This window comes from Gorilla gorilla, chromosome 4, assembly GCF_029281585.2.
Source record: "Gorilla gorilla gorilla isolate KB3781 chromosome 4, NHGRI_mGorGor1-v2.1_pri, whole genome shotgun sequence".
In the NCBI taxonomy this organism is placed as follows: domain Eukaryota; kingdom Metazoa; phylum Chordata; class Mammalia; order Primates; family Hominidae; genus Gorilla; species Gorilla gorilla.
The window spans coordinates 33,462,201-33,489,669 of NC_073228.2; the positions used below are offsets into that span (position 1 = coordinate 33,462,201).

Sequence of the window (27,469 nt, forward strand, 5' to 3'; positions counted from 1 at the left end):
TGCGGGTTTCTTCTACCTCTGAAAATCTCCCAAGAGCACTTTTATAATCATGAAATCTAAACTTAGAAACTAAAAATACTCTTAGAGATCTTATAGCTCAGTCCTTTCATTTCTTAGCCAGGGAAGACCTAGAGAGTCCACTGCCCAAGCCAAAGCCACACAGTTTAATAGTGCACTCTTCACTCTGTCAAGCCACCGGCAGGGACCTTCTGCATCACCCAGCTGTCACTGGGACTCTACCAGGGAAGGATCCTTGTGGACTGGAAACTGGTGGTGGAGCGGGGGTGGGGGGGTGGGGGGGTGGGTTCTGGCACTCTCTGCTGGTGCAAAGGGGTCAGTGCAACTCTAGGAATGGCTTAGGGAGTAGGGAACAGGTCCTCTGGATGGGCTGGTGGGCTTTTGGTTCTGTCAAGAACTTGAGCAAACTGATGTGTTTGTGTCCACCCCGCTCCCCCTACCTCCAAAAAACCCGTGCAATTCAGGATGAGTGTGGAACCTGTTTCTTCTGAAATCTATAATGCAGAGTCCAGAAATAAAGATGATGGAAAGGTACACTTAAAATGGAAAAGTGAGTATAAAGTCATGAGTTTTATTAGACAAAATGAAATTTAAAGTATATTTCTAATGTGGTTGATATTTCTAAGTACACAACCTGTGTTGCACATTTAGAACCATAGCAATGTCCTTCTGAATTTTTTTCTTTTATTATATTTCATTTTAAAAGCAGGGCCCTTCTGACTACAGACTTCAGAAGGGAAATGCTTTTTTTTTTAATTTCTAGACTTTATAGGAAATATTTCTAATATATAAATGTATATTGTATAAGAAATGTAACAAAACGGTGCACAATACAATAAGTCCTTACCTTATTCTGTTAATAGGAAATGACAATGACTTTAAGCAAACTACGACTTTAAGCAAAACGATGTATAACAAAACCAATTTTACCATGGGCTAATTGATGTAAGCAAGAGTTAAGTTCCTATAGCATATTTCTGGTCACAAATACATCACCATACTTCTAAATAAAGACCAAGACACTTCTAATATTAAACATTGAAATAAATGTGAGCTATGTACACATTTAAGAGAGATTAATAAAAACAAGTAAGATAAGTAATTACCTGTTTATTCTAGTTCAGGGTCACAGGTGGCTGGAACCTATCCTGGCAACTCAGGGTACAAGGAGGGAACCAGCCCTAGACAGACACCATTCCATTGCAGAGTGTACTCACACACTCCCACTCACACAGACTGGGGCAACTTCAACACACTAGTTCACCTAATGTGCACATATTTGGGATGTGGGAGGAAACCGGACTACCTGGAAAAAACCCACGCAGATATGGGGAGAATATGCAAGTGCCACACAGACAGTGGCCCCAGCTGGGAATTGATTGTTTTTTTTTTTTTTCTCATCAGAGTTACAATGAAACAATGTTGAATAAAATGACATTATTTGAGGAACTGCTACATAGGTATTTACTATATAACATTATAAAAGTGGAGAGTATGCAGTGTCACTCTCATATCCTGTGGGCATTATTCTTTGTATCAGTTTTCTCTTACAGGCTTAAAGGATATAATGTCTATTTTTAATACTAGTCGTAAGTGACATTAGCAGAAGTGTTCGACAGCGTTTGAAATGAAAACATGCATATATGTATGCACTCCAAAAATATGAGCTCAGTGTAGTCTGGAAAGACTAGACAAACTCAAATAGAATACTTTCTATTATTACACACTAAGAACTATAGATGTCATTTTTCCTGTTAAAACTTCACAGGAAGAGGGTCTATCTGTAAGTTGTTTGCTGCCTTTCACCCTGGAAGTCAGCAACTAGGGCTGTTGTTTGGGATAACTGACTGAAATTCCCTTCTCTCTCTCTGTCATCAATTCTCCCCTGACCTCCCATTCAAGCCAAACAGGGCAAGCTAAGGATGATGCAACTGTAAAAAGGCAATTGTTACACTATGAGTTATAATAGTATTATGTATTTCTTTTAGATGAAAGCCTGTGTTTCCAATGTTTACAGTGATGTTTTAAATGCTGCTTTCTCTTGTGCACAGTGGAGGTGAAAGAAATGGCAAAGAAAGCAGCTACTGGACAGCTCACAGTACCTCCTTGGCATCCTCAGAGTAGTCTGACTTTAGAGAGCGAGGCTGAAAATGAGCCCGACGCCCTGCTGCAGCCCCCCATTAAGAGCCCAGAAAACACGGATTGGCAGCGAGTTATTGAGTATCATAGGGAAAATGATGAGCCCAGAGGAAATGGCAAGTTTGACAAGACAGGCAACAATGACTGTGACAGTGACCAGCATGGCAGACAGCCCAGGCCTGGAAGCTTCACCAGTAAGTTCACTTGAGGGAATCAGGATAGGTGAACTCAATCAAGTATCGGTCGGGCGAGGTGGCTCAGCCTGTAATTCCAGCACTTTGGGAGGTGAGGCGAGTGGATCACCTGAGCCCAGGAATTTGGGACCAGCCTGGTCAACATGATGAAGCCTGGTCTCTACAAAAAAAAAAAAAACAAACATTAGCTGGGCGTGGTGGCACACGCCTGTAGTTCCAGGTACCCAGGAGGCTGAGGTGGGAGGATCACTTGGACCTGAGAGGTGGAGGTTGCAGTGAGCTGTGATCATGAAACTGCACTCCAGCTTGGGTGACAGTGAGACCCTGTCTCAAAATAAAAATAAAAGTAAAAAAAAGTTATCAGCTCTCAAAAAAGTAAACTTTCCAGCATATTTTTTTTGGTTTGGTCCTCTCTCCTTTCCTACTTTTCTGGAAACCTTGAATTCCAGGGGAAGACAGTATAGCCCTATATCTCATTGCATTTCCCACAGGCAAACAGATCCAGACAGTGGTCAGTTTTTATATTACTGAAACAGGTCCCTTTGTCCAAAGGAAGTAAAATAATCAAATACTGACCCTGGTTTTGGCGAGGAATCGATCCTTCTTTACCTGGGGATAGAGGTAGACCATCACTGCCTACTGCCCATGTCTCTGCCTTGTATTCTAAGCTGAAAATAAATTCTCCCAGAATTTATTTAGAATGTATTCTAAGCTGGCATTAAATTTTTCCAGAGAGTCTATGCTGGAGGAACCTAGAGACACATGACATTTATTGTCATTGGTTTATAGATTTACAGGTTAAAAAAAATGAAGGCCGTATATTTTCAGTTGATAATTTGCTTATAATCAGGGCATGGATATTGTTTCACAGTTGTTTATAAGTTAAAGAAAGGTACATCTAAACTTGTCATTTGTCTTAGGCAGAAAATCTATTGGCTTGGGTATTATTTGTATTTAGAATCTGTTTCTTGTCAAGCATCACTCTCGAATGGGTGGGCAGATGATCCAGGGCTGCATTTTGGGGTCAGGCTAAACTAACAGTCTCTACTCTCTGGACTGAACCTAATGTATGGGACATGGCCACTCTTGGCAGAATATGTATACATCTCTTCTTTCATGCCACCTTTATCCTCTTCTGTGTCGTCTGAATATCACTGAATGACTTTGGCCCTGACTGTGTTACAATCATTAGGTATCAGGCACCCATCTCCCAGACAAAAGGAGCAACCAGAGCATAGTGAAGCCTTTCAAGCAAGTTCTGACACATTGGTGGCTGTAGAGAAATCTTACAGTGTAAGTAATACTGCCTGGAAAGCCAAGTTGAACCCAAGGATCTAATAAGGTAGAACTGAGTTATTGTTATGTGTTATGACACCAAAATAATAGCTATAGTAGTTCTTTTTGGCTGGAGCATGTGCCTTCATGTCACTGACATGAATAAAATAATCTTTCCTCCTGTCTGATACTTTTTAAAAAGTCAGTTCAACTCAATGAATTGTGTATCCTGGAGATTGGGAGAGTATAGAAAAGTGTCAGATTCAGCTTTGGCACATGAGTTTCTGGCATAGTTGGGTAAACAAAACTAGGGCAAAGCTCCTTCCCCAGCAGGTGACTGAGGTCAGTTAGGAGTAGGAAAAGCAAGGGCAGGGTTGCTATGAGAGTATCTTCACCTGGAATATCCACTAAGGGCCAAACTCAGCACCCAGCTCAGTGGAAGTGATGTGTTTGTGCCTGACAACTGCACCTCAGCAGGATCTATATGCGTTTCCACTGCAGTTACAGCCTTGCTTCAGGGCTTTAACACACTCTAGGCCATAGCACAGCCAGACTAAGAAACCAAAATTTTTTTATTGTCATTGACATGGGATTGCAATCATTTAAAGAATATAGACAGCAATTGAGAATGATACAATATATGAATACAATAGTGATAAAATGTAAGGTCTTTTGACCTATTCTATTTAATCATGGCATACGAACCATTCATAAGATCAACTTATTCTTTCTCTGACTTGAGGGCTGGAAGAACAGTCATATTAACCATACTGGCTGAGCTGGAGAAGCAGGCCTAGGCAGGAAAGTGGGGAATGTCTGCCGGAGGCCAGGACTCAAATTCAGTTTGATGAGAGGTAAAGAGGAGCAGCTGTTAAGTGCACAGGAAGGGAAGTGTGCGGCAAAAAGCAGTGTCCGAGGAAATTAGTCACAAAATCTCTGCCAAGAGATCACTGAAGGTTGGGTGTAGTGGCTCACACCTGTAATTCCAGTACATTGGGAGGCTGAAGCTGGAGGATCGCTTAAAGCCAGGAGTTCAAGACCAGGCTGGGCACCATAGTATGCTATTACCCTGCCTACAAAAAAATGTAAAAATCAGCTGAGTGCAGTGGCTCATTCCTGTAATCCCAGCCCTTTGGGAGGCCAAGGTGGGCAGATTGCTTGAGTCCAGGAGTTTGAGACCAGCCTTGGCAACATGGCAAGACCCCATCTCTACAAAAGATACAAAAGTTAGCTGGATATGGTGCATGCCTGTAGTCCCAGCTACTTGGGAGGCTGAAGTGGGAGGATCACCTGAGTCTGGGGAGGTTGAGGCTGCAGTGAGCCATGATCAGGCCACTGCACTCCAGCCTGGGGGACAGAGTGAAACCCTGTCTAAAAAAAAAATAAATAAAAATTAGCCAGGCATGATAGTGTGCACCTGTAGTCTCAGCTACTCGGGAGGCTGAGGCAGGAGGATCGCTTGAGCCCAGCAGTTCAAGGCTGCAGTGAGCTGTCATTGCGCCACTGTACTCTAGCCTGGGTGGACTGAATGAGACCCTGTCTCAAAAAAAAAAAAAAAAAAAAAAAAAGACTGAAGTGAGCCATTTGTTTGGCCACATGGTAATCAGGTCCTGAATATTGCGAAATAAGCAGGAAAAAAGGGGTGGAGCAGAGATGCTAAAGAAATAAATTTGCAGGCCAGTCACAGTGGCTCACACCTATAATCCCAGCACTTTGGGAGGCCGAGGTGGGAGGATCACTTGAGGTCAGGAGTTTGAGACCAGCCATGCCAACATGGTGAAACCCCATCTCTACTAAAAATACAAAAAGTAGACAGGCGTGGTGGCACACACCTGTGATCCCAGCTACTTGGGAAGCTGAGGCAGGAGAATCACTGGGACCCCAGAGGCGGAGGCTGCAGTGAGCCGAGATCATGCCACTGCACTCCAGCCTGGGTGACAGAGGAAGACTCTGTCTCAAAAAAAAAAAAAAAAAGAAATTTGCAGGCCGGGCGTGGTGGCTCATGTCTGTAATCCCAGCACTTTGGGAGGCAGAGGCAGGCAGATCACGAAGTCAGGAGTTCAAGACCAGTTTGGCCAACATAGTGAAACCCCTCTCTACTAAAAATACAAAAATTAGCTGGGCATGGTGGCACATGCCTATAGTCCCAGGTACTCAGGAGGCTGAGGCAGGAGAATCACTTGAACCTGGGAGGTGGAGGTTGCAGTGAGCCAAGATCGCACCTCTGCACTCCAGTCTGAGTGACAGAGAGAGACTCTGTCTCAGAAAAATAAATAAGTAAATATAAATTTGCTGCTTTTTACTATTTTATTTTTATTATTGAGACTACATTGCTGTTTTTAAAATGCTTCTTCATTTGCCTTTAACCTGTAATACTCAAGGGACTCACAGGTTCTGAGTAGCCACAGCCTCCTCATCTGTAAGATGATGCCAACACATGGGCTATGTCTCTGCCTGTGAGGGATTAGTGTGTTTAAATTCAGTCCTCAACTTGAGTTGACTAGGGCCTTTCTCCTTATTTAGAATATTAGAATAGGACTGTCACCTCATCTCCACCCATTCTGCAGATGATGATGCTGAGGCTCAGGATTAGCATTCCTTCATGCTATTCCAGGCAGTTAACAGCTGCTTTTCCCCACCAGGAAGGGAAGGCAGAGGCACATGCACAAAGAGGTAGGGAGAGTCAGCTCAGTGTCACACTGACTGCTGGGTAGTGTTAGATAACCCCGTTGTTAACACTGCATCCAACTATAAAGGGATTTCGTTACAATGAACAGCAACTTAAAAGTGATTTCCTACATTATTAATAGCATCAGTCCATGCAATCAACTTGTTCACCAGAGTCTTCTGAGGATATAACAGATGAATTTTTAACTCCAGACGATGAATATTTTTACTCCTCGACTGCTCAAGAAAACTTAGCTCTAGAGGTAAAAAACGCAGTTCAGAGTAAAGTACCTTTTCACCTTTCTCCATTGCCTTATTTCTTTTATTGAGAAAAATAGCTTACATATCAAAGTATGTAATGTCTACCAGGGTTTTTTATACCTTTTTTGGTGTCAGGAGTGTGATATGAACCCATGCATTCATACGTGTTTTGAAAAACATCTGAAAAATTTTTTATTTTTGAGGATGGGAAGTCGTGTGCAGTTTCTCCCAAAATTGTGGTTACTGCATTTATACAGCACTTTGTACTTTTTTTTCAAAACTTTTTTTTTTTTTTAATTTTTGAGATAGAGTCTCGCTCTGTCACCCAGGCTGGAGTGCAGTGGTGTGATCTCGGCTCACCGCATCCTCTGCCTCCCAGGTTCAAGCGATTCTCCTGCCTCAGCCTCCTGAGTAGCTGGAATTACAGGCGTGTGCCATCACACCCAGCTAATTTTTGTATTTTTAGTAGAGATGGGGTTTCACCATGTTGGTCGGGCTGGTCTCAAACTCCTGAACTCATGATCCGCCCGCCTCGGCCTCCCAAAATGCTGGGATTACAGGCGTGAGCCACCATGCCTGGCTCAAAATGTTTTTATTCATGCTACCTAATTCATACTTCCTAATGGGAAAGGACAAGGCTATCATTCCTCTCTCTGAGGAAGACTGGTGTTCTGCAGGTTTACGGAATTAATTAACTTCAGCCTGCCAAGTTTTAGTGATGGGAGAGCCAGGATTGAGGCAAGGGTTCAGCAACAAATATGAGACTGTCCAATATACCAAGTTTTCTTGGGAATCTGCCTAGCTTTTACAAGAACCTGCTGTACAGAGTATTTTCATTTGTAAAATGAATTTTGATGAATTCTCTTATTTACTTATTTTCCACCCTACCTCCCTGCTAACCTGGCACCTTTTTGGGATCTTTTACCTATATGAAAGGGAGGATTGTGTCAATCACAGTATTTGACTGATAAGAATTCTAGGATGCATCAAAGATGTAATTTCAGGCCAGGCGCGGTAGCTCACGCCTGTAATCCCAGCACTTGGGGAGGCTGAGGTGGGTGGATCGTGAGGTCAGAAGTTCAAGACCAGCCTGGCCAAGATGGTGAAACCTCGTCTCTACTAAAAATACAAAAATTAACCTGGCGCAGTGGCAGGTGCCTGTATTCCCAGCTACTCGGGAGGCTGAGGCAGGAGAATCGCTTGAACCCAGGGGACAGAGGGTGCAGTGAGCTGAGATCGTGCCACTGCACTCCAGCCTGGGCGACAGAATGAGACTCCGTCTCAAAATATATATATATAATTTCAGCTAGGTGTGGTGGCTCATGTCTATAATCACAACACTTTAGGAGGCTGAGGCGGGAGGATTGCTTGGGCTCAGGAGTTTGAGAACAGCTTGAGCAACATAGCAAGACCTTGTTTGAAAAAAAGGAAATGAAACATTACTAAGTCCCCAAAAGACCCCTTGTGATCCCATCCAGTCACTGCCTCTTCCAAAAGGAACCATTGTTCTGACTTCTTACCTTGTAGAGTAGTTTTGCAGACTGGGCCAGCTTTTAAGCCTTCTTTAGCTCTTCTGATAAAGCTCCCAAGAACCAAAATATCTTTGTTGGAAGATTGGGTTGAATAGGGATAGTGATATAAGGAGGCGGAGTCACATAATTCCTCTTCACAATGAGAGGTGAGGGAGGACTTACTGAGGAGAGGACATATGATACAAATAAGTACTTAATGTCTAGGAAGCAAGTTTGTGCTTTTTCTATAAAGATGCAGGGATCTTATGAAGATTTTCAAGATTTAAGAACATCAAGAAATTATTGACCTTTTAATATGTCTGCCTCCAGTGAACCTCCTTTCTTTGCTTTTCTTTTGTTCTTTTTTAGACCTCGAGTCCCATAGAAGAGGACTTTGAAGGAATACAAGGTGCATTTGCCCAACCTCAAGTCTCTGGTAATAAGCCCTTAGGGAAGATTCCTTGAGAATCACTTCCCTTCAATTTCTTCTGTTGGATCACAGATGTTTAGAGCTGGGGGGATCCTGAGGGACAGCCTCGTCCAAACCTTTCATTATATGGTTGAGAAAACCAAGGTTCAATGATTTCTCCTCAATAGAACAAATCCCTTCCTCCTCACCAACCTCATGACATCCATGTGTTGTATTATTTATACCTCCCCTTGCATTTTTATAGCAAATGTTGTTGTAGTCACTGCTTTTTCCCCCTTTGGTCTCTCAAGCTTTCAGGCTCCTTGGTGTGCCACATAGCAAGTGCAGTTATCTTTGCTAAGCTGACCTGGGGGATTTGCCCAAGCTACATAGCTAGTTATTAACATAACAAAATTAGAACTAGGTTTCCATGTATTTCTTCTCCCCAGAAGGCAGTGTCACCAGCATTTTCCTTTGCTTGCTTAGCATCTTAGCAGAGTTAGTAACAGTTAACAATGCAGATTCAACTTAACATCTACCACTTGGGAGGCCTTGGGTTCTATATAACTTAGCAGGGGCTTTCTATTAGATGAGAAGGTAGCCTTGGATCAGTAGCCAGGGATGTGGCACCAGACAGATATAAGTTAACTGTTGGCTTTGTTACATTTTTAAAATTGTGTACTCTTGTTCTTTTAAGGTATGTACTCATCTATTTTAAAACCAGAGTTATCCACCTACCAACCTGTGTAGCTATCCATGGTCATGTCTCAACCGTCTAAAGCCAAACAGCGTAGTGTTATGAACTTACTCCCTTCTTCCACTGCACACTCCAGCTTCCAACTGTAACCTTGTGAAGGCCCCTGCCAGAGTTGGGAGCATTTTAAGAAGCTGTAAGCTTTTAGATCAACTTTTACTTAAAGTCTCAGCATAATATGTATTAAAAGTCTCCAGAGCCTTGGGCCACCCACCTTTTCCTGCAGAGCCTCTTTTTTGGACCTGCCTTGTATGTGGCCGCTTAACTTGTATGTGGAGGTGAGTTGAGTGGGATGGAAAAGTTTAGGGCAGACAGGTCAGATAACCAGAGTTAGTTTAATACAGACATCTGAAGTATGTGAAAAAGTCTCTGATTTCTACTCCATTCACTTCTTTCTGCCCCTCTCTGCCCCCTTTTCCTTCTAGTATTCTGATGTATATCCCCTTCCACATGAGAGGACACAACAGGGTACAGGATGCAGCATGCTAGGTTCCAAGACCCATTCTGCCACTGACTTTTTCTGCATAACCTTCAGCAAGTCACTTCACCCCAGGGCCCTACTTTCCCCTGGTATAAAGTAAAGGAGAGGGTCGGACTCTAAAGTTTCTAAGCTCTAAATGTTGCTTCTTAGGAATTAGTTTATGCTTTCTGGATATTTATCATTTTAAAAGGATCAGAGGAAGAGGAACCCCCAATGTCTCTCCACTGGTGGGGTTTCAGAGCTCCTTGGTAGCTGTGAAAGGTGGCATTGTTCTGATGGGCCTTCTTAGTGTCTACCAGACCACCTGGATCTAAGGAATGGGATGGGGGTGGGGGAGTCATAGGCATTTGGAAACAGGGCTGGATGCTCCATCTGCCCCCTTCTTTATTAACTAGGACAGTACAGTGGTGGGAAGGAAAATGGATACTGGCCCTGCCTGCCTGGAGCAAAGCATCTTACTGAGAATTGGGGAGAAGTAACTTCAGATAACTTGATGCCAAGAAGAACAGAAGACAGTTGAATTAGCTCCTCAGTACTCAAGACCCCATGCCCATGCCCACGCCTAGTGTTTGATGGCCAAGTGGCATAGTTAGAGTTCGGGGCTGTTTAGTTAACAAACAGTTCTTGTTTTCAACGCCCCCTGGCGTCTGTTGACAGGAACCGGGTCAGTTTGCCTTCTTAAAAAGACAAAACAACATTTGTCTCCAGAAATAACTGTGGTTATAACTGAAAGGCCAGTAAATAGCTTGATTGTATTCTGAGTGTCAGAATATAGTTCTGTGCTCTGAGCAAGGAAAATAAACTTTCAGAGCAAAAACCTCTTCTACAGCACTCAATCCAAACCCAATTAGGGCAGCACTTTGTTTATCCAGATTATTTCTAATTCTGGACCAGACCAAGGGACATTCTAGGGAATGGTGATAATAATTTGGGTTGACAAAGATTCAGTAATATATATATATATATATATATATATATATATATATAAAATATATATATAAATATATATATATATAAATATATATAAAATATATATATAAATATATATATATATAAATATATATATAAATATATATATATATAAATATATATATAAATATATATATATATAAATATATATATAAATATATATATATAAAATATATATATATAAATATATATATAAATATATATATATTTTTTTTTTTAACTTTATTCTTTCAGGCGCGGAAAAGTTCCAAATGAGAAAAATTCTTGGAAAGAATGCTGAGATTTTGCCCAGGTCTCAATTTCAACCTGTACGAAGGTATGGGCTATTATTATCTTATGCAGTTTCAAACTCATAGATGCAATGTTAAATGGTGATAATGCTCTGTGTTTATATATTGCTTGTCTTCAGATGTATTAGCTACTATCTTATAAAAGTTAGCTTTGGGCAGCTTAGCTGTGTTAGGACTTGTGCAGTAGAATTTGAGGGATTGAGTCATCACCTTTACTTAGATCTGACTCTGACTTTCTGTTCATGTGACCTTGTCAAGGTTCTCAACCCCTCTATTCTATTTTCCCATCTGTGAAGCAGGGATAAGAATCCTTACTGAGAATGTTGACAATAGGAACTTAAAGTAATAATATAACTCCTGGGCATTTATCCCAGAGAGATGAAAATTTACATTTACACAGAAATACATACAGAAACGTTTATAACAAATTTATCCATAATACCTCCAAACTGGAAACCCAGATGTCCTTCACCAAGTAAATGATTAAACAGATTTTGGTACATCCATACCATTGAGTGCTACTCAGCAGTAAAAAGAAATAAACTATTGATACATGCAACAACTTGGCTAAATTTCCAGAGAATTATGCTGAGTAGGAAAAGCAATCCCAAAAAGTTATTTACTGTGTGATTCCATTAATATAACATTCTTGAAATGACAAAATTATAAAAATAAAGAACAGATGAGTGGTTGCCAGGGGTTAAAGAAGGGGTGGGGAAAGGAGGGAAGCAGGCATAGCTGTAAACCAGAAATATCTTTGTGGTAGTAGAAATGTTCTGTATCTTGACTGTATCAATGTCAGTATCCTGGTTGTGATACTGTCCTATAGATTTGCAAGATGTTACCACTGGGATAAAGTGGGTAAAGTGTATTTTCTTTTTCTTGAGATAGAATTTCACTCTTGTTGCGTGATCTCAGCTCACTGCAGTGGCGTGATCTCAGCTCACTGCAACCTCCACCTCCCGGGTTCAAGTGATTCTCCTGCCCCAGCCTCCCAAGTAGCGGAATTATAGGCATGTGCCACCACACCTGGCTAATTTTGTATTTTTAGTAGAGATGGGGTTTCACCATGTTGGCCAGGTTGATCTCGAACTCTTGACCTCAGGTGATCCACCTGCCTCGGCCTCCCAAAGTGCTGGGATTACAGGTGTGAGCCACCGCATTCAGCTGGTAAAGTGTATTTCTTACAATTGTATGTGAATCTACAATTATCTCAAAAGAAAAGTTTAAAAAATTCATAATTGTTATAACGTATCTGGCACAATAACATTCAATTTATTTTATTCTCTCTGGGCCTCAGTTTCCTTAATTATAATTATTGTAGCTAGTATTTCCTAAATATCTAGCATATGCCAGGCACTCTGTTTCATTGTCTGATTTAATCCACATAACAACCCTGTGAGGCACATACCACTGCCTCCATTTGCCAGTAAAGAAAGCAAAGTTCAGAGAGTTTAAGTATTTTTTTCTAAGGTCACTCAGCTAGTCAGTCAGGATAGACTAGATTATGCTATATATAGTAAACAACTCCCAAATTTTAGTGGTTTAAAACAACAAGTTTCTTCTTTGCTCCTGTTTCATGTCCATGGCTCATGGGTTGGCCAGGAATGTTCTGTGCTATATTGCCTTCTATCAGACTTAGGCTGAGGGAGGCCCCATTTTTGTGCTTCCTTGATTGCTAAGGCAGGAAAAATGGAACACGGTGAGTTGTGCACTGGCTGTTAAAGTTTCTGCCCAGAAGTGACTCATCACTTTCACTCATATTTTATTGGTTAAAACAAGTTCTGTGGTCATTTATGTAAATCAAGAGGGCCAAAAAGTCCTGGTGTATTATTTAGAAGGAGAAACAAACATTTTTGGTAACAGAATTAATAAAGTCACAACTCAACCCCAAATCCATGATCTTTCATTTATATCACTGGTCTCAGAGGATTTTTGCAAGGATTAAAAATGTGAAGGACAGGCACGGTGGCTCACACCTGTAATCCCAGCACTTTGGGAGGCTGAGGCAGGCAGATCACCTGAGGTCAGGAGTTTGAGATCAGCCTGACCAACATGGAGAAACCCCGTCTCTACTAAAAATACAGAAAATTAGCCGGGCGTGGTGGGGCATGCCTGTAATGCCAGCTACTTGGGAGGCTGAGGCAGGAGAATCACTTGAACCCAGGAGGCGAAGGTTGCAGTGAGCTGAGATCGCGCCATTGCACTCCAGCCTGGGCAACAAGAGTGAGACTCCATCTCAAAAAAAAAAAAAAAAAAAAAAGTGAAAACATGGAAGGATTTAGCATGGGATCTGCCTTATAGTTAATGTTCAGTGAGTACTGACATTGAATCTTAAATACTGGTTAAAGTAGAAACAGGTCAAGTTTGTCTTCACTATTCTGGCCATTTTTTGGTACAAGACTCTCTGGCCTCTCCTGGTACACTATGCCAGGAAGCTTCTTACAGGTGCTGAGGCCTCATGGCTGTGCCCCTTTGCTCCAATATCTTACCTCCCAGCAAAGTTCCTGTGCTCTGTTGATTTTCTCATGAATTTGCTCACAGTCGTATAGAGTCTTTAACTGATTTCAGAGCTGACCCTTAGAGAGTATTTATTCAATCTCTGGAGAGAAAATTGAGGCCCAGACATGTCAGAGAACTCGCAGCTAGTAGTACAGCCAGAACCAGAACTCACACTTTTTTTTTTTTGGAGATGGAGTCTCATTCTTGCTGCCCAGGCTGGAGTGCAATGGTGCGATCTCAGCTCACTGCAACCTCCGCCTCCCGGGTTCAAGCAATTCCTGTCTCAGCCTCCCGAGTAGCTGGAACTACAGGCGTGTGCTACCAAGCCCAGCTAATTTTTGTATTTTTAGTAGAGACGGGGTTTCACCATGTTGGCCAGGATGGTCTCGATCTGTTGACCTCGTGACCCACCCGCTTTGGCCTCCCAAAGTGCTGGGATTACAGACGTGAGCCAACGTGCCTGGCACAGAACTCACACTTTCTACTCCTGAGCTTAGTGCCCTTTCCTCTGCGTCTCACACTGGGCTGATCAACTGGTTCCTTGTAGCAAGTAGTTAGTGTACTTTGTTCACAGAGGGGATTTATGTAATTTTCTTACTTTCTTTCTCACAGTACTGAAGATGAACAAGAAGAGACGTCAAAGGAGTCACCAAAGGAACTGAAAGAGAAAGACATGTATGATCACCAAAGAGAATGCCTAGGGATGCTTGTGTAAAGTCTTGGTTTTAAGGGAATAGTATATTCTTGTTTGTAAGGATCTTTCCATTTTTACGTGTAGACTTAATGTGAGTATGCTGCTTCTTTCACCAAAAAGTTGTTATCAAATTGGTGATGTGATTTATAACTAATAGCAGCTTACACTCAAGGAAATGTAGTGATGATGATAATAATAATCATAATAATAATAAGTTTATGCTTAAGGTAGATTAAATCTGTTTTCCACATAAATATCCTGGAAATATGGAATATTTCATCTATGTAAATAGTTTATTTTTAGCTGCTGATATGTTTAAAGTTACAGTATCTAGCAAAGAAAGTTTCTATGGTGCCAGGTGTGGTGGCTCATGCCTGTAATCCCAGCACTTTGGGAGGCTGAGGTGGGCGGATCACCTGAGATCAGGAGTTCGTGACCAGCCTGGCCAACATGGTAAAATCCCATCTCTACTAAAAATACTAAAATTAGCCAGGCATGGTGGCACACGCTTGTAGTCCCAGCTACTCAGGAGGCTGAGGCAGGAGAATCACTTGAACCCGGGAGGCGGAGGTTGCAGTGAGCCGAGATCATGCCATTGCACTCCATCCTGGGTGACAAGAGCAAAACTCCGTCCCCCCCGCCAAAAAAAAGTCTCTTTGGTAATAAAGTTACAATCTCTTTTAAATATGTTCTCTAATATTCTCTTTAAGATACATAAGATGTTCTAAGATATTCTCTAATTCTGGCCTATTGCCACATACAAATTTTGTTAAGATTATACTTAAAAAGTACCTCTCAGGAATATATTGTTTGATTTTTCTAGTCATCTTCTCATCGTTACTGTGTGCTCTTAATTCTTTAGATCATTGACGGATATTCAAGACCTGTCTAGTATCTCCTATGAACCAGACAGCTCTTTTAAGGAAGCTTCATGCAAAACACCCAAAATAAACCATGCACCTACCAGTGTCAGCACTCCGCTCAGCCCAGGTAATCACAGGGAAGAGAAGTGTTTGGGGAGAAGGACTTACAGCCCCAGCCCATTGTCTCTGGGAAGCCAAGCCGTGGTATCAGAGCTGGTGGCTGTGTTGTCATAGTGCAAAGGTTTTTCCTTAGGGCCAAAACTGGGTAATCCCATTGTAGGCCAGGGGGCGGGGTGATGGTGGTGGTGATTATTGGACAGCCGTTAGGAGGTTTTGGTTAGAACTACAGTGGTAAAGCCATGCAAATGCTACATCTCCTCTAAGCACTACTGAATTTAGTACAAAAACATTGAGCTTTGTAGAGTTTGCAACTTAAAACAGTACCTTGTGCTTAAACTTTATATAGTCCTTAAGTCCTGCAACCATATGCAACCAGCATCAAATATCCTCTCTTTAGTGGCCTTACTTCCAATATATTTGTGGTTTAAAAAAATCACCGTTTATTTTATTTTGGTAAAGTTTAGAGGCCAAGTTTAGAGACTATTATTTTTTATACCATGAGGAGCTGTGTCTCAGATCAATGATTGTTTCAGTAATTTTTTTTTTTTTTTTTTAAAGACAGAGTCTCACTCTGTTGCCCAGGCCGGAGTGCAGTGGTGCAACCTCGGCTCACTGCAAGCTCCGCCTCCCGGGTTCATGCCATTCTCCTGCCTCAGCCTCCCGAGTAGCTGGGACTACAGGCGCCCGCCACCACACTCAGCTAATGTTTTGTATTTTTAGTAGAGACAGGGTTTCACCGTGTTAGCCAGGATGGTCTTGATCTCCTGACCTCGTGATCCACCCACCTCGGCCTCCCAAAGTGCTGGGATTACAGGCGTGAGCCACCGTACCCGGCCTTATTTCAGTTATTAACAATTTGGAAAATCCTTAGTATAGGTATAGGTTTGTGGGTTTGGATGTTTTCTTTTGTTTGTTTGTTTGTTTGTTTGTTTTAATAATGTAAAAGATTCATTTCTGCACATCATATTGGGGCAGAAAAAACAAAAACAAAGGGAAAAAGGAAAAAAAGAGAAATAATATAAAGGATTCAGACAGTAACCTTCCGCTTTTCTCCAACAGGGTCCGTTTCTTCAGCTGCCAGTCAGTATAAAGACTGCCTTGAAAGTATCACATTTCAGGTTAAGACAGAGTTTGCCTCTTGCTGGAACAGTCAAGAATTTATTCAAACTTTGTCTGATGACTTTATAAGTGTCCGAGAGAGAGCAAAGAAACTGGATTCTCTCCTTACTTCCTCTGAAACTCCCCCTTCAAGACTGACTGGTCTTGTAAGTATATCAATTCCACGTTACAAACTCATGGAGTCAGCCCAAAGGGCCCAGTGACCCAAACTGCCAAGATTTCTCCAGATTCATTAAGAAAGCAAGAAATAAGCTGGGTCCTCTCCTGGCTTCCCTGGGACTCCTCTTTTGAGTCTATATTATGGGAGGCTTAAGTTTTGCTTCCTCCTTAAAGCCTTCCCTGGTTACTTCCCTGAGAGTTTTGATCGATCTCTACTGTTCTCTGAACTCCTGAACTAATAACCTGCAGGAAAAACACTTAATCATATACTGTCTTCTTCTCCTCCTCCTCTTCTACTTCTTCCTCCTTTTTTTTTCTTTTCCTCTCCCTTTCTCATATGTGTACCCTAGTCAGGAAAACTACAAGTTCTGGCCAGGCACAGTGGCTCAAGCCTATAATCCCAGCACTTTGGGAGACCGAGGCGGGCAGATCACTTGATTTCAGGAGTTTGAGACCAGCCTGGGCAGCATGACGAAACCCCATCTCTACAAAAGATACGGAAAATTAGCTGGGACATGGTGCCATGTGCCTGTAGTTTCAGCTACACAGGAGGCTGAGGTGGGAGGATTACCTGAGCCCAGGAGGTCGAGGTTGCAGTGAACTGTGATTGCACCACTACACTCCAGCCTGGGCAATAGAGTGAGACCCTGTCTCCAAAAAAAAAAAAAAAAAAAAAAAAAAGAAAAGAAAAGTACAAGTTCCTTTATGAAAAATTGATTGTCAACTTTTTTGGTATTTGGCTCAAAAAAGGTCTCACTTTGAAGTAGGGAGATGACAAGGAATTTTATGTGTTCATTTAACCGTTAATTGGGCAGATTCTAAGTGCCAAGCACCATGTCAGGCCCTCTTCAAGGCATCCAAGTGTGAATAAGAAAGACATGATCCCTGCCTCAAAGGAGCTCACTGTCTAGTGAGAAAGACAGGCCTGATGTAACACAGCGGTAAGTACTGAGTGCTGAGGAGGCAGTCAGGGATAAGGCTTCCCAGGCCAGATGCAGTGGCTTATGCCTGTAATCCCACCACTTTGGGAAGCTGAAGTGGGTGGATCATTTGAGATCAGGAGTTTGAGACCAGCCTGGCCAACATGATGAAACCCCGTCTCTACTAAAAATACAGAAAAAAATTCGGCTGGGCGTGGTGGTACACACCTGTAATCCCAGCTACTTGGGAGGCTGAGGCAGGAGAATTGCATGAACCCGGGAGGTGAAGGTTGCAGTGAGCTGAGATTGTGCCACTGCACTCCAGCCTGGGCAACAGAGTAAGACTCCATCTCAAAAAAAAAAAAAAGGCTTCCCAGAGGAGGTGACATGTGAGTGAGTTTGACTTAATCAACAAAACAACTGGAAGTGACTGAGCTGCATATGCCTTTTTAGCTCAACACACATGACAGTTACCATGTTTATCTCTTCCTTATAGAAAAGATTGTCTTCATTTATTGGGGCTGGATCCCCCAGCCTTGTTAAGGCATGTGACTCATCACCACCCCATGCCACCCAGAGAAGGAGCCTGCCTAAAGGTACCCTGTGTTTAATATCAAAATAGAAGTTTATAATCGAGGCTTAAATTGATGCTTATCAATCTTTGATGCCACATTAGGTTCAGACAGAAATGCTGTTTTCCCCATGATTATAAAAGTAAAACACACTCATTGTAGGAAACTTGGAGAATAAATAAAAGCTTAACAAAGAAGGTGACTATACACTTTTTTAACCTCATGTACTTTTTTTTTGCATATCTTTTAAATATTTTTATAAATATACAATAATATGTTTTAGCATAGTGAGATCACATTGTGTATCAGTTCTGGACTGCTTTATTCCCTTGATATATTTTGAGGCTTTTCCCTTGTTATTAAAAATTGTTCATAAATATATGTAGTAGTTATAGTCCATTCTACATGTTGCTTAACCATTTTCTTATGTTTAAGATTTATATCATTTTCCAATTTTTGCTCTTTATACATAAATTTTTATCTGTACCTCTGATCCTTTCCTTAGGATAGATTCTTAGAAGACAGTTTCCAAATCACAAGGTCTGAGAATATTAGCAGTCTTGAGGCATATTACCTTTATTACTTTAATTTTAACGTCTTCTGTCTTTGGTATAACTCCTGGAATTTCCCTCAGGGGGATAGGGATTTTGTGAATTATGTTGAGGTATTTTGGTCAATGTTATAATTGAGCACTTGGGGCAAGACCCAAAGTGTGGTTGCCTCTAAATCCCCTGGCCTGATAATATTTAGTTAAAGGCCTCCTACTTTGTGCTTTTGTTCATTTTGACTGGTCCAGAACCTCTGTATTCCTCCAGCAGCCCTGGTCCAGATTGAGCCACTTAGTAAGAATTTGTACCTTACCTCCTCCAAATATCCTTAGGAAGGGAGGGGCATAGATCAAGCAGTACCAGGGTAAGGGCTGATGTAGGAAAGGAAAGGGATTGGGGTAGAAGTGGGGAGTAAAGGCCATTCACATGTTAGGAGGTCTCTACTGGAACTATTATGTAAGAGGCTTCCTTCCTCCTTAGTTTGTTTCATCATTGAGAGAAATCCTCAGTCAAGTCTATGTGAGAGCCGAGAAAAATTCAGTTCAGGTCCAGAAGGGTGTTAAGACATTTTCCCTTTTGTCTTTTTTAAAAACTAGTAGAAGCCTTCTCACAGCATCACATTGATGAGCTGCCACCACCATCTCAGGAGCTACTTGATGAAATTGGTAAGAGATGTTCAATACAGAATATACTTCTCGGCCCTGTTAGTTATGTCACTGATCACAGTATGGTGTCTTTGTCTCAAGTGTGAACACTAGTATAAAAGGCTGTTTGACGGCCTGGTTGAATATAGGAAGGGGCAGTTTTCCAAAATTTAGGAAGGGGCAGTTTTCCAATAAAATGAGCCACAGCCTGGCCAGGATGATTGGCTTGTGTCAGTTGTCATTTTGTTACTTAAAGGACTTATGTTGATGAATCTAAGGGGAAGTAACATTCAAGTGGTTTATTATGATGAATTTCTTTTATTAAAGGAGTTCTTATTTCCTTTTCAGACCAAACCAAACATTCCTTTGAGGCCTGAGGTCTAGCTTCCCAGGCCAAGACACCTGTGCTTTCAGTTTTGCCATTAGCTGTAGGTATTAAAGGTATTGAAATTGTGAATAAATCCCCTTCCTAAGAACAGGGAAGTCAGTGGCACAAAACCTAAAGAGACTAGAATTTTCAGGCAGAGCAGTACCAACCAAATTTTATTTGCAGCTGATTGGCTGGCCCTGTCCAGCTGGTCTGATGCTGAAAGTAAATGTTACATTGTTATGGAAACTGGGGGCAGGTGGTCTGTTTTCCTAGGAAAGACTTGACTGCTCCTTTCTTGACAGCCTGGCCAACCAGCCCTTCACCCTCAGAAAATGCATCTCATCAGACTCTGGATAGTCCAGTTCTTGTTATGGGACCTATAGAGAATTTCCTGAGGGGCACCCCTTGGTTTTCAGGGTCTCTGAGGTCTTGTGTTTCATAAAGGAGGAGGTAAATCAGAATTTTCGGGTCTGACTCAATGGACAGCTCTCTTCAAGGTCATTATCATAACCCTTAGCTCCTGTCCCTTGGCCCGATGAACTTGGGTGGAGCCAGTCAGTGCTGTCAGACCTTCCTTGGTTTCTTTCTTTTTCCATGGTCATAGGACCTTTCTTGCTTCACTTTACCCCTCCCCCAGTGCCACAGTGTTGTAGAGTCACAGGGTTGTTGGGTCAGGCTCTTAGAGCCCACACTCCCACCCCTGCTTTCCATATCTGGGATTCCCTAGGCAGTCCTTGCAAATTCCTCCTCTTTGGTTGCTCTTCTTAAAATAACAGAACTGCTGAGAGTGGAGGTCACCCCACACATGTCCTGCTCAGGTAGATTCTTAGTATCATTTGTTCCTCGGTCATGATTTGAGGCAGTATTGTAGGCTCCTTTGCAGTTTGATCATAGCTGATACTTTTTCTCTGGATCCTGCTGTCTTCCCTCTATAGTTGCTGTGTAAACCTTCCATTCACCTCCTCCATTTCAGCAGCTGTGTTACCAGACTTTGTCCTGGGCTCTGGCCTTATGGTGCTGCTGCACCCCAGCACAGTCTGCAGAAGCCTTCCCTCATTTCACTTATGGGAATTATCTGGACCAGGTTTCTAGGTAATGTCTGCACTTTGAGATGGGTCAGTAATTTTGCAGAAGGATAAAGGGCAGAGGGCACTTGAGTAGTTTCTTCTGATAATGGGCTTGCCTGCCTGATTACTATATATCATCACTCTGTTGTTTCCCTTAAAGAGACCTTTGGGGAGTTACTGGAACTCTCAACTGCTATTTTGGAGGGCTCACATCCAAAGCTCCTGACAGGTGCCTAAAGTGGAAGGTTCTTTAGAACTAGGATACAGATGATCATTTAAGATCTGCACAGGACTACTTTTAACAAGGACGAAAATGGATTTTTTAAATTTCAAATTATATTAAATGATCTTATGGGGACCCTTGACACCCATGGCTGCCAGGTAGGGCTGCTTCCTGCACTGCAGGAAGGGAGAAGACCTGCACCAGCACAGAAGAGGACCATGCCAACGAGCTCAGGGTGGCTTGTCTATGCTGCCTCCCAACTTGCTTTGCTTTGCAGAGCACTTTGAGGATAAAGCAGCATACTGAGTTAGCAGATGCTTGTCTTAGTCTAGTGAGTATTCCTTGCCTTGCCTTTTTCCTTTCCTTTCCTTTTTCCTTTTTCCTTTCCTTTGACAGGGTTTCACTCTTGTTGCCCAGGCTAGAGTGCAATGGAGTGATCTCAGCTCACTGCAACCTTCACCTCCAGGGTTCAAGCAGTTCTCCTGCCTCAGCCTCCCGAGTAGCTGGGATTACAGGCATGAGCCACCATGCCTGGCTAATTTTTTGTATTTTTAGTAGAGATGGGGTTCACCATGTTGGTCAGGCTGATCTCAAACTCCTGACCTCAGGTGATCCACCTGCCTCAGCCTCCCAAAGTGCTAGGATTACAGGTGTGAGCCCCTGCCCCTGGCCAGGCTGAGTATTTCTTTAGGAACTGGAAATGATGGATATTCTTTGCTTTCAATCTTTTCTTTTTCTTTTCCTTTTTTTTTTGAGACAGAGTCTTACTCTGTCACCCAGGCTGGAGTGCAGTGGCATCATCTCGGCTCACTGCAACCTCCACCTCCTGGGTTCAAGCAATTCTCCTGCCTCAGCCTCCTGAGTAGCTGGGATTACAGGTGTGTGCCACCATGCCCGGCTAATTTTTATATTTTTAGTAGAGATGGGGTTTCACTATGTTGGCCAGGCTGGGCTCGAACTCCTGACCTCAAGTGATCCCCCTGCCTTGGCCTCCCAAAATGATGGGATTACAGGCGTGAGCCACCATGCTCAGCCTGCCTTCTGTCTTTTCATAAACCAGGGAAAAAGTATGAAATATAGGTGAATAGAGATGGGGAAACATTTAGATTGTTTTGATGTTACTAACTTTTTGAGAGACTACAAAATAGAGATTAAGAGCATAAACCTTAGAGCTAGACTGCCTGGGTTTTTACCAATTTTACCACTTAACTGTCTGTGTGATTTTTAGGCAAGTTCCTTAACCTAAATTTCCTCATCTGCTAAATAGGAGTAACAATAACACAGTCTATTTCAGAGGGTTGTTGTGAAGATTAATTGTGAACATTCATCCTGAATTAATGTATGCAAGTGCTTAGAAACAGAACCTGACACCTGGGGTTCTGCAAGTGTTATGTATGATCATCATCATTTCTATTTTGAGTGTTGTGTGAGATTTTGTTATACCTAAAGAATTCCTTTCAAACCTGGAATGCCCTAAAGCAGTGGTTCTCAAATTTTATCAGACATCAGAATCACCTGAAGGGCTAAGTAAAACACACATTGCTAGACCCCCAGAGTTTCTGATTCAGCAGGTCTGAGATGAGGCCTGAGAATTTGCATTCCTAACGAGTTCCCAGGTTATGTTAATGCTGCTAGTCTAAGGATCACCCTTGGAGAACCACTGCTCTAGAGAACGGCAGGACACGCAAGGGAGGAAATAAGTTTCCTTTGGCTTTTGTGTTGTGACAGAGCTCTTGAAACAGCAGCAGGGCTCATCCACGGTGTTGCATGAGAACACAGCAAGTGATGCAGGAGGCACTGCAAATGGTAAGTGAACTACCTAGATCATTTTCATCAGGTTCTTTTAACGCTGTCCTTGGCAACACAGTGGTACATATAGGGAAGTGTGACCTTGAGGTCAGGCACAACTCCACCTCAAGTCTGACTTTATAGTTATTTGTATGGCAAGCTGTTTTACTGTTTCTGAGCCTCAGTCATCTTAATCTGTAAAATGGGGACAATAATTTCTGTCTCATGAAGTACATATTAGCTCCATGTACAGAGCCATGTACAAGTACTAACATTTTCAAATACTTAGCAAATGTTAGTCCTCTTCCCTTTATAGGACTGCTGGCAGGATGGAATGAGATAGCATATGTAAAATGCTTGGCATACATTAAAGGGTACATCCCTTCCCCACCCAAATTCCTTTCCTGGAGCTCCAAGTTAGAAACATCTAACAAGTGAGAACAAGATGGTCCCCAAAGTAAATTTGTGCAATTTGTTTTCATGGTTGCTTGCCTCCTCTTTTATGTGCCCTTTCTTTCTTCAGCTTCCTCTGTCTTCCTTGAGCCTTGGCACAAGCAAGGTTTCCTGTAGCTTCACCTGGCACTGAAAAGCTTCCAAGACCCCAGAAGCAGCTGCTACAAATGCAGGTGGCCTGCAGACTGCCACCTGGCCCCCTGCTCTCCTGGGAAGAGGGGAGCTAATGCATTGCACACTTCAGGGACCACTGATTGGCCTTAATTTTTGCACTCTATTTTAAGGCAAGCTTTTTCAATTTTTTTTCGTTCTAATAAAGTTAATTCTTTCAACTGTTTTTAGATCAAAGGCACTTAGAAGAACAAGAAACTGACAGTAAAAAAGAAGATAGTAGTATGCTTTTGTCCAAAGAAACTGAAGATCTTGGAGAGGACACAGAGAGGTAACAGGAAAAGCTGGACTGTTGAAAGGATTTAAAAAATTGTATAGTTTATGTTAGGTTTTTTTTCTAATATTGACGAATAAGAAAGAAAAAAAGTGGGGTCTTTTTTCATACTATCCTAATAGCCCCTATTCCTAAAGGGTTACTTTTTAAAAAAGTGTTGCTTTTTTTGCTTTAAAAATGTTTAATTGTGATACAATGTATATAACAAAATTTACCATCTTAACCATTTTTAAGTGCACAGTCCAATAACCTTAATAAGTATATTCACATTGTTGTGCAACTAATGTCCCAAACCTTTTCATCTTGCAAAACTGAAACTCTATACCCATTTTAAAACTCCCCATTTTCTCTTCTTCCCACACCCTGGCCACCACCATTTTGCTTTTTGTTTCTATGAGTTTGACTACTGTTGATACTTTACATAAGTGAAATCATACAGTATTTGTCTTTTTGTGACTGGCTTATTTTAACTTAGCATAATGTCCTCAAAGTTCATCCGTGTTGTAGCATGTGTCAGCATTTCCTTCTTTTTTAAGGCTGAATAATATGTTTCATTTATCCAGTCATCTGTTGATGGACATTTAGGTTGCTTCCACCTTTTGTTATGGTGAAGAATTCTGCTGTGAACATGAGTGTACGGATATCTCTTTGAGATCCTGCTTTCAATTCTTTCGGATATATACCCAGAAATGGTATTACTGGATCATATGGTAATTCTATTTTTAATTTTTTGAGGAACTGCCACACTATTTTCCATAGCAGCTGCCTCATTTTACAGTCCCACCAACAGTGCACAAGGGTTTCAGTTTCTCCACATCCTTGCCAACACTTGTTATTTTCTCTCTCTTTTTGTGGGGGTGGAGGCTTTTTTTTTTCTTAAATATAGTAGCCATCCTAATGGGTGTGAGGTGGTGCCTCACTGTAGTTTTAGTTTTCCCTTCCCTAATGATTAATGATGTTGAACATCTTTTCATATGCTTGTTGGCCATTTGTATATCTTCTTTGGAGAAATGTCTGAGTTCTTTGCCGTGTGTGTGTGTGTATATACATATATATATGTATACATATATGTATGATCTATATATATGTATACATATATATGTATGATCTCTCTCTATATACATACATATGTATGATCTTGCTCTCCCTCTCTCTCTCTCTCTCTCTATATATATATATATATATATAAATTAGAGATGAGCTTTATGTTGCCCAGGCTGAACTTGAAGTCCTAGGCTCAAGTGATCTTCCTGCCCCATCCTCCCAAGTAGCTGGGACTACAGGTGCAAGCCACCATGCCTGGCTCTTTGCCTATTTTTTGATAGGGTTATTTGTTGTTATTTTCTCTTGAGTTGTTTTTAGGGTTTTGTTTGTTTATTTTTACTTCATTTTGTTAGGCAAACACAAGTTTCAGTCTCTTTCAAAACATTTTAGTTAAAGGCCTTAGAAGAGAAAATGGGGGCAGTCTTCCAGACAATTCAGTCTAAAAGTACAAGGTTGCCTCAAGAAACCTGGCTCTGTTCCTGATTTGGAGCTCTTTTTACCTGTGTTGTAGGGTAAACTACTTCAGCTCACCTTCTCTGCCTCTTGACTTCTCTTGAACTATCATTATTCGGGGCCAGTACTAGGTTAAGGTGAGCTCAGGAGATAGACTCCTTGGATACAAAATTGAAGGGAGCACCAAAAAAACTCAGTAGTCAAAACAAGTAATATTTTAGTGCAATTTTTTTTTTTTTTTGAGACAGAGTCTCACATTGTTGCCCAGGCTGGAGTGCAATAGGGCATGAACACCACTCACTGCAGCCTTGATCTCCTGGGCTCAAGTGATCCTCCTGCCTCAGCTGCCAAGTAGTTGGGTCTATAGGCTCATGCCAACATGCCTGGATAATTTTTGTATTTTTTGTAGAGATGGGGTTTTGCCATGTTGCCCAGACTGGCCTCGAACTCCTGAGCTCAAGTGATCCACCCAACTGGGACTCCCAAAGTGCTGGCATTACAGGGGCCAGGCGCAGTGGCTCACACCTATAATCCCAGTACTTTGGGAGGCCAAGGTGGGTGGATCACTTGAAGCCAGGAGTTCGAAACCAGCCTGGCCAACATGGCAAAACCCCGTCTCTACTAAAATTATATATAAAAAAATTAGCCAGGCATGGTGGCACACACCTGTAGTCCCAGCTACTCAGGAGGTTGAGGCGGGAGAATCGCTTGAACCTGGGAGGCAGAGGTTGCAGTGAGCTGAGATGGTGCCACTGCACTCCAGCCTGGGCGACAGAGCGAGACTGTCTCAAAAAAAAAAAAAGAAAATTAAGCTCTTTTTACGTGATCAAAAGTTAGCTATTGTTATTGTTGTCTCTTCCTCTTCCAAAAGGGCCAGCAGTGCTGGCCACAGATAGATGCCCCACAGATGCTCAGTCATCTCAGTGCTGTGAATGATCAATCTAGGCACCAAGCCAGAGTGGAAGACATTTTTTCAGATGAGCAGGATTTTCAGGCATTCTTAAAATACTCTACCCTGCATCTTCTAGCCTTTTCTTGGAAAAACATGTAGGAAAGCATGTATAGTTCTAGCCTCAGGTAGAAAACTAACTCAGTGACCTAGAATTGAGACAGAGTCTACCATCAGACTTGGGGAAGCAGTGATCTTAATAGGTGCTGAGGCTTTTTGTCAAGGGGTTAAAGGACTATTTTGGTGCATATTTCTTCTTTCTTTCTTTCTTCTTTTTTTCTGAGACAGAGTCTTGCTCTGTCACCCAGGCTAGAGTGCAGTCGTGTGATCTCGGCTCACTGCAGCTGCCACCTCCTAGGCTCAAGCCATTCTCCTGCCTCAGCCTCCCGGGTGGCTGGATTACAGGCGCACGCGACCACGCCGGCTGATTTTTGTATTTATAGTAGAGATGGGGTTGGACTGTGTTGGCCAGGGTGGTCTCAAACTCCTAACCTCAGGTGATCCACCCACCTTGGCCTCCCAAAGTGTGGGATTACAGGTGTGAGCCACCGCACCCGACCAGTGCATATTTCAGTCAGATCTAAGTGACCTCTATGACTCCAGACACAATCTCACTGAGCTCTTGTTTTTTCATACGTATAGTGAAAACACAGGTTTTAAGGTCCCTTTCTACTCTAAAGTGTTATGCATCTTTGTCAAGGGGGATGGGAAATGACTGTTGTCTCCATTCTCTTCACTTGTCCTTAAACAGAGCTCACTCTACTCTGGATGAGGACCTGGAAAGATGGCTGCAGCCACCTGAGGAGAGCGTGGAGCTACAAGACCTTCCCAAGGGCTCTGAAAGGTTATTGTTCCCCAAAGGGGAATCCTTTTCTTCTTTTTCAGGAAGTGGGGCTAGCTTTTAGACTTCTTGGAGAATGAATGCCTGGTGATGGCATTACATTGGTTTAGATAAGCCAGCCCTGACTCCACCTGTCTGCACTTATATTTGCCCCTCTTCCTCTGACCACCCACAGTACTCAAGATATTGATTAGCAGATTCATATCATTATAGACAGAGGCTTCTAAGTTTGCTGTATCTTGGCCCTGCTACCTTTGACATTTTCATCAGTCATGTGAATTAAATCAGAAAAGGTATGCTTATCAAATTTTTAGATAACACAAATCTAGGAATGAATGCTGATGTGATGAGTGATAGACTGAGGATTCAAAATCATCTTGACAGGTGGAAATGTTAGATTCTGTAAAAGATAAAGGTCAAAGATCCAAAATTACAGAATGTGTGAGACCTGGTCTAACTGGAGAAGTTTTCATCAGAAGCTTCTGCTCACTATAATTTTACTGAGGGCAAGAAGTATGTCTTATTTTTGTATGCCCAGTAATGAGCCATGCATCTTGAGACATGATGAGAAGTCAAGAAATTCTTCCTGAGGAAGGCATGGGCAATGATTCTGTGAGGCCTGTTTGATGAAGTGCTGAAAAGGTCAATGCAGCATTGATGCTGGATATATAAAAATGTACTGTCCAGATGACGGTAATGTGCTGTTCAGAGGAGTCCTAGGACACAT

General features: G+C 42.1%; 1 protein-coding gene and 1 long non-coding RNA gene across 7 annotated transcripts in view; one reads left to right on the forward strand and one right to left on the reverse strand.

Annotated features, from left to right (window-relative positions):
• TEX14 (testis expressed 14, intercellular bridge forming factor) overlaps positions 1-27,469 on the forward strand; it is a 142,594-nt gene that overhangs the window by 111,010 nt on the left and 4,115 nt on the right. Inside the window, exons 16-29 of one of the 6 annotated variants that reach the window (XM_055386733.2) lie at positions 483-568; positions 2,070-2,351; positions 3,544-3,644; positions 6,437-6,556; positions 8,435-8,501; positions 10,913-10,994; positions 14,083-14,145; positions 15,027-15,154; positions 16,207-16,412; positions 17,842-17,941; positions 19,062-19,130; positions 22,498-22,575; positions 23,353-23,452; positions 26,653-26,745. In XM_055386733.2, the coding sequence (XP_055242708.2) occupies positions 483-568; positions 2,070-2,351; positions 3,544-3,644; positions 6,437-6,556; positions 8,435-8,501; positions 10,913-10,994; positions 14,083-14,145; positions 15,027-15,154; positions 16,207-16,412; positions 17,842-17,941; positions 19,062-19,130; positions 22,498-22,575; positions 23,353-23,452; positions 26,653-26,745 (1,575 nt within the window). The remainder of the gene's footprint in view (positions 1-482; positions 569-2,069; positions 2,352-3,543; positions 3,645-6,436; positions 6,557-8,434; positions 8,502-10,912; positions 10,995-14,082; positions 14,146-15,026; positions 15,155-16,206; positions 16,413-17,841; positions 17,942-19,061; positions 19,131-22,497; positions 22,576-23,352; positions 23,453-26,652; positions 26,746-27,469) is intronic. The other 5 variants (XM_055386734.2, XM_055386735.2, XM_055386736.2 and 2 more) reach the window with 5 other exon arrangements.
• On the reverse strand, positions 1,975-14,130 carry LOC134758513 (uncharacterized). The gene is made up of 3 exons (XR_010133770.1): positions 14,069-14,130; positions 8,075-8,247; positions 1,975-2,511 (listed from the first exon to the last, which is right to left on the reverse strand). It is a non-coding gene; the product is annotated as an uncharacterized lncRNA (long non-coding RNA).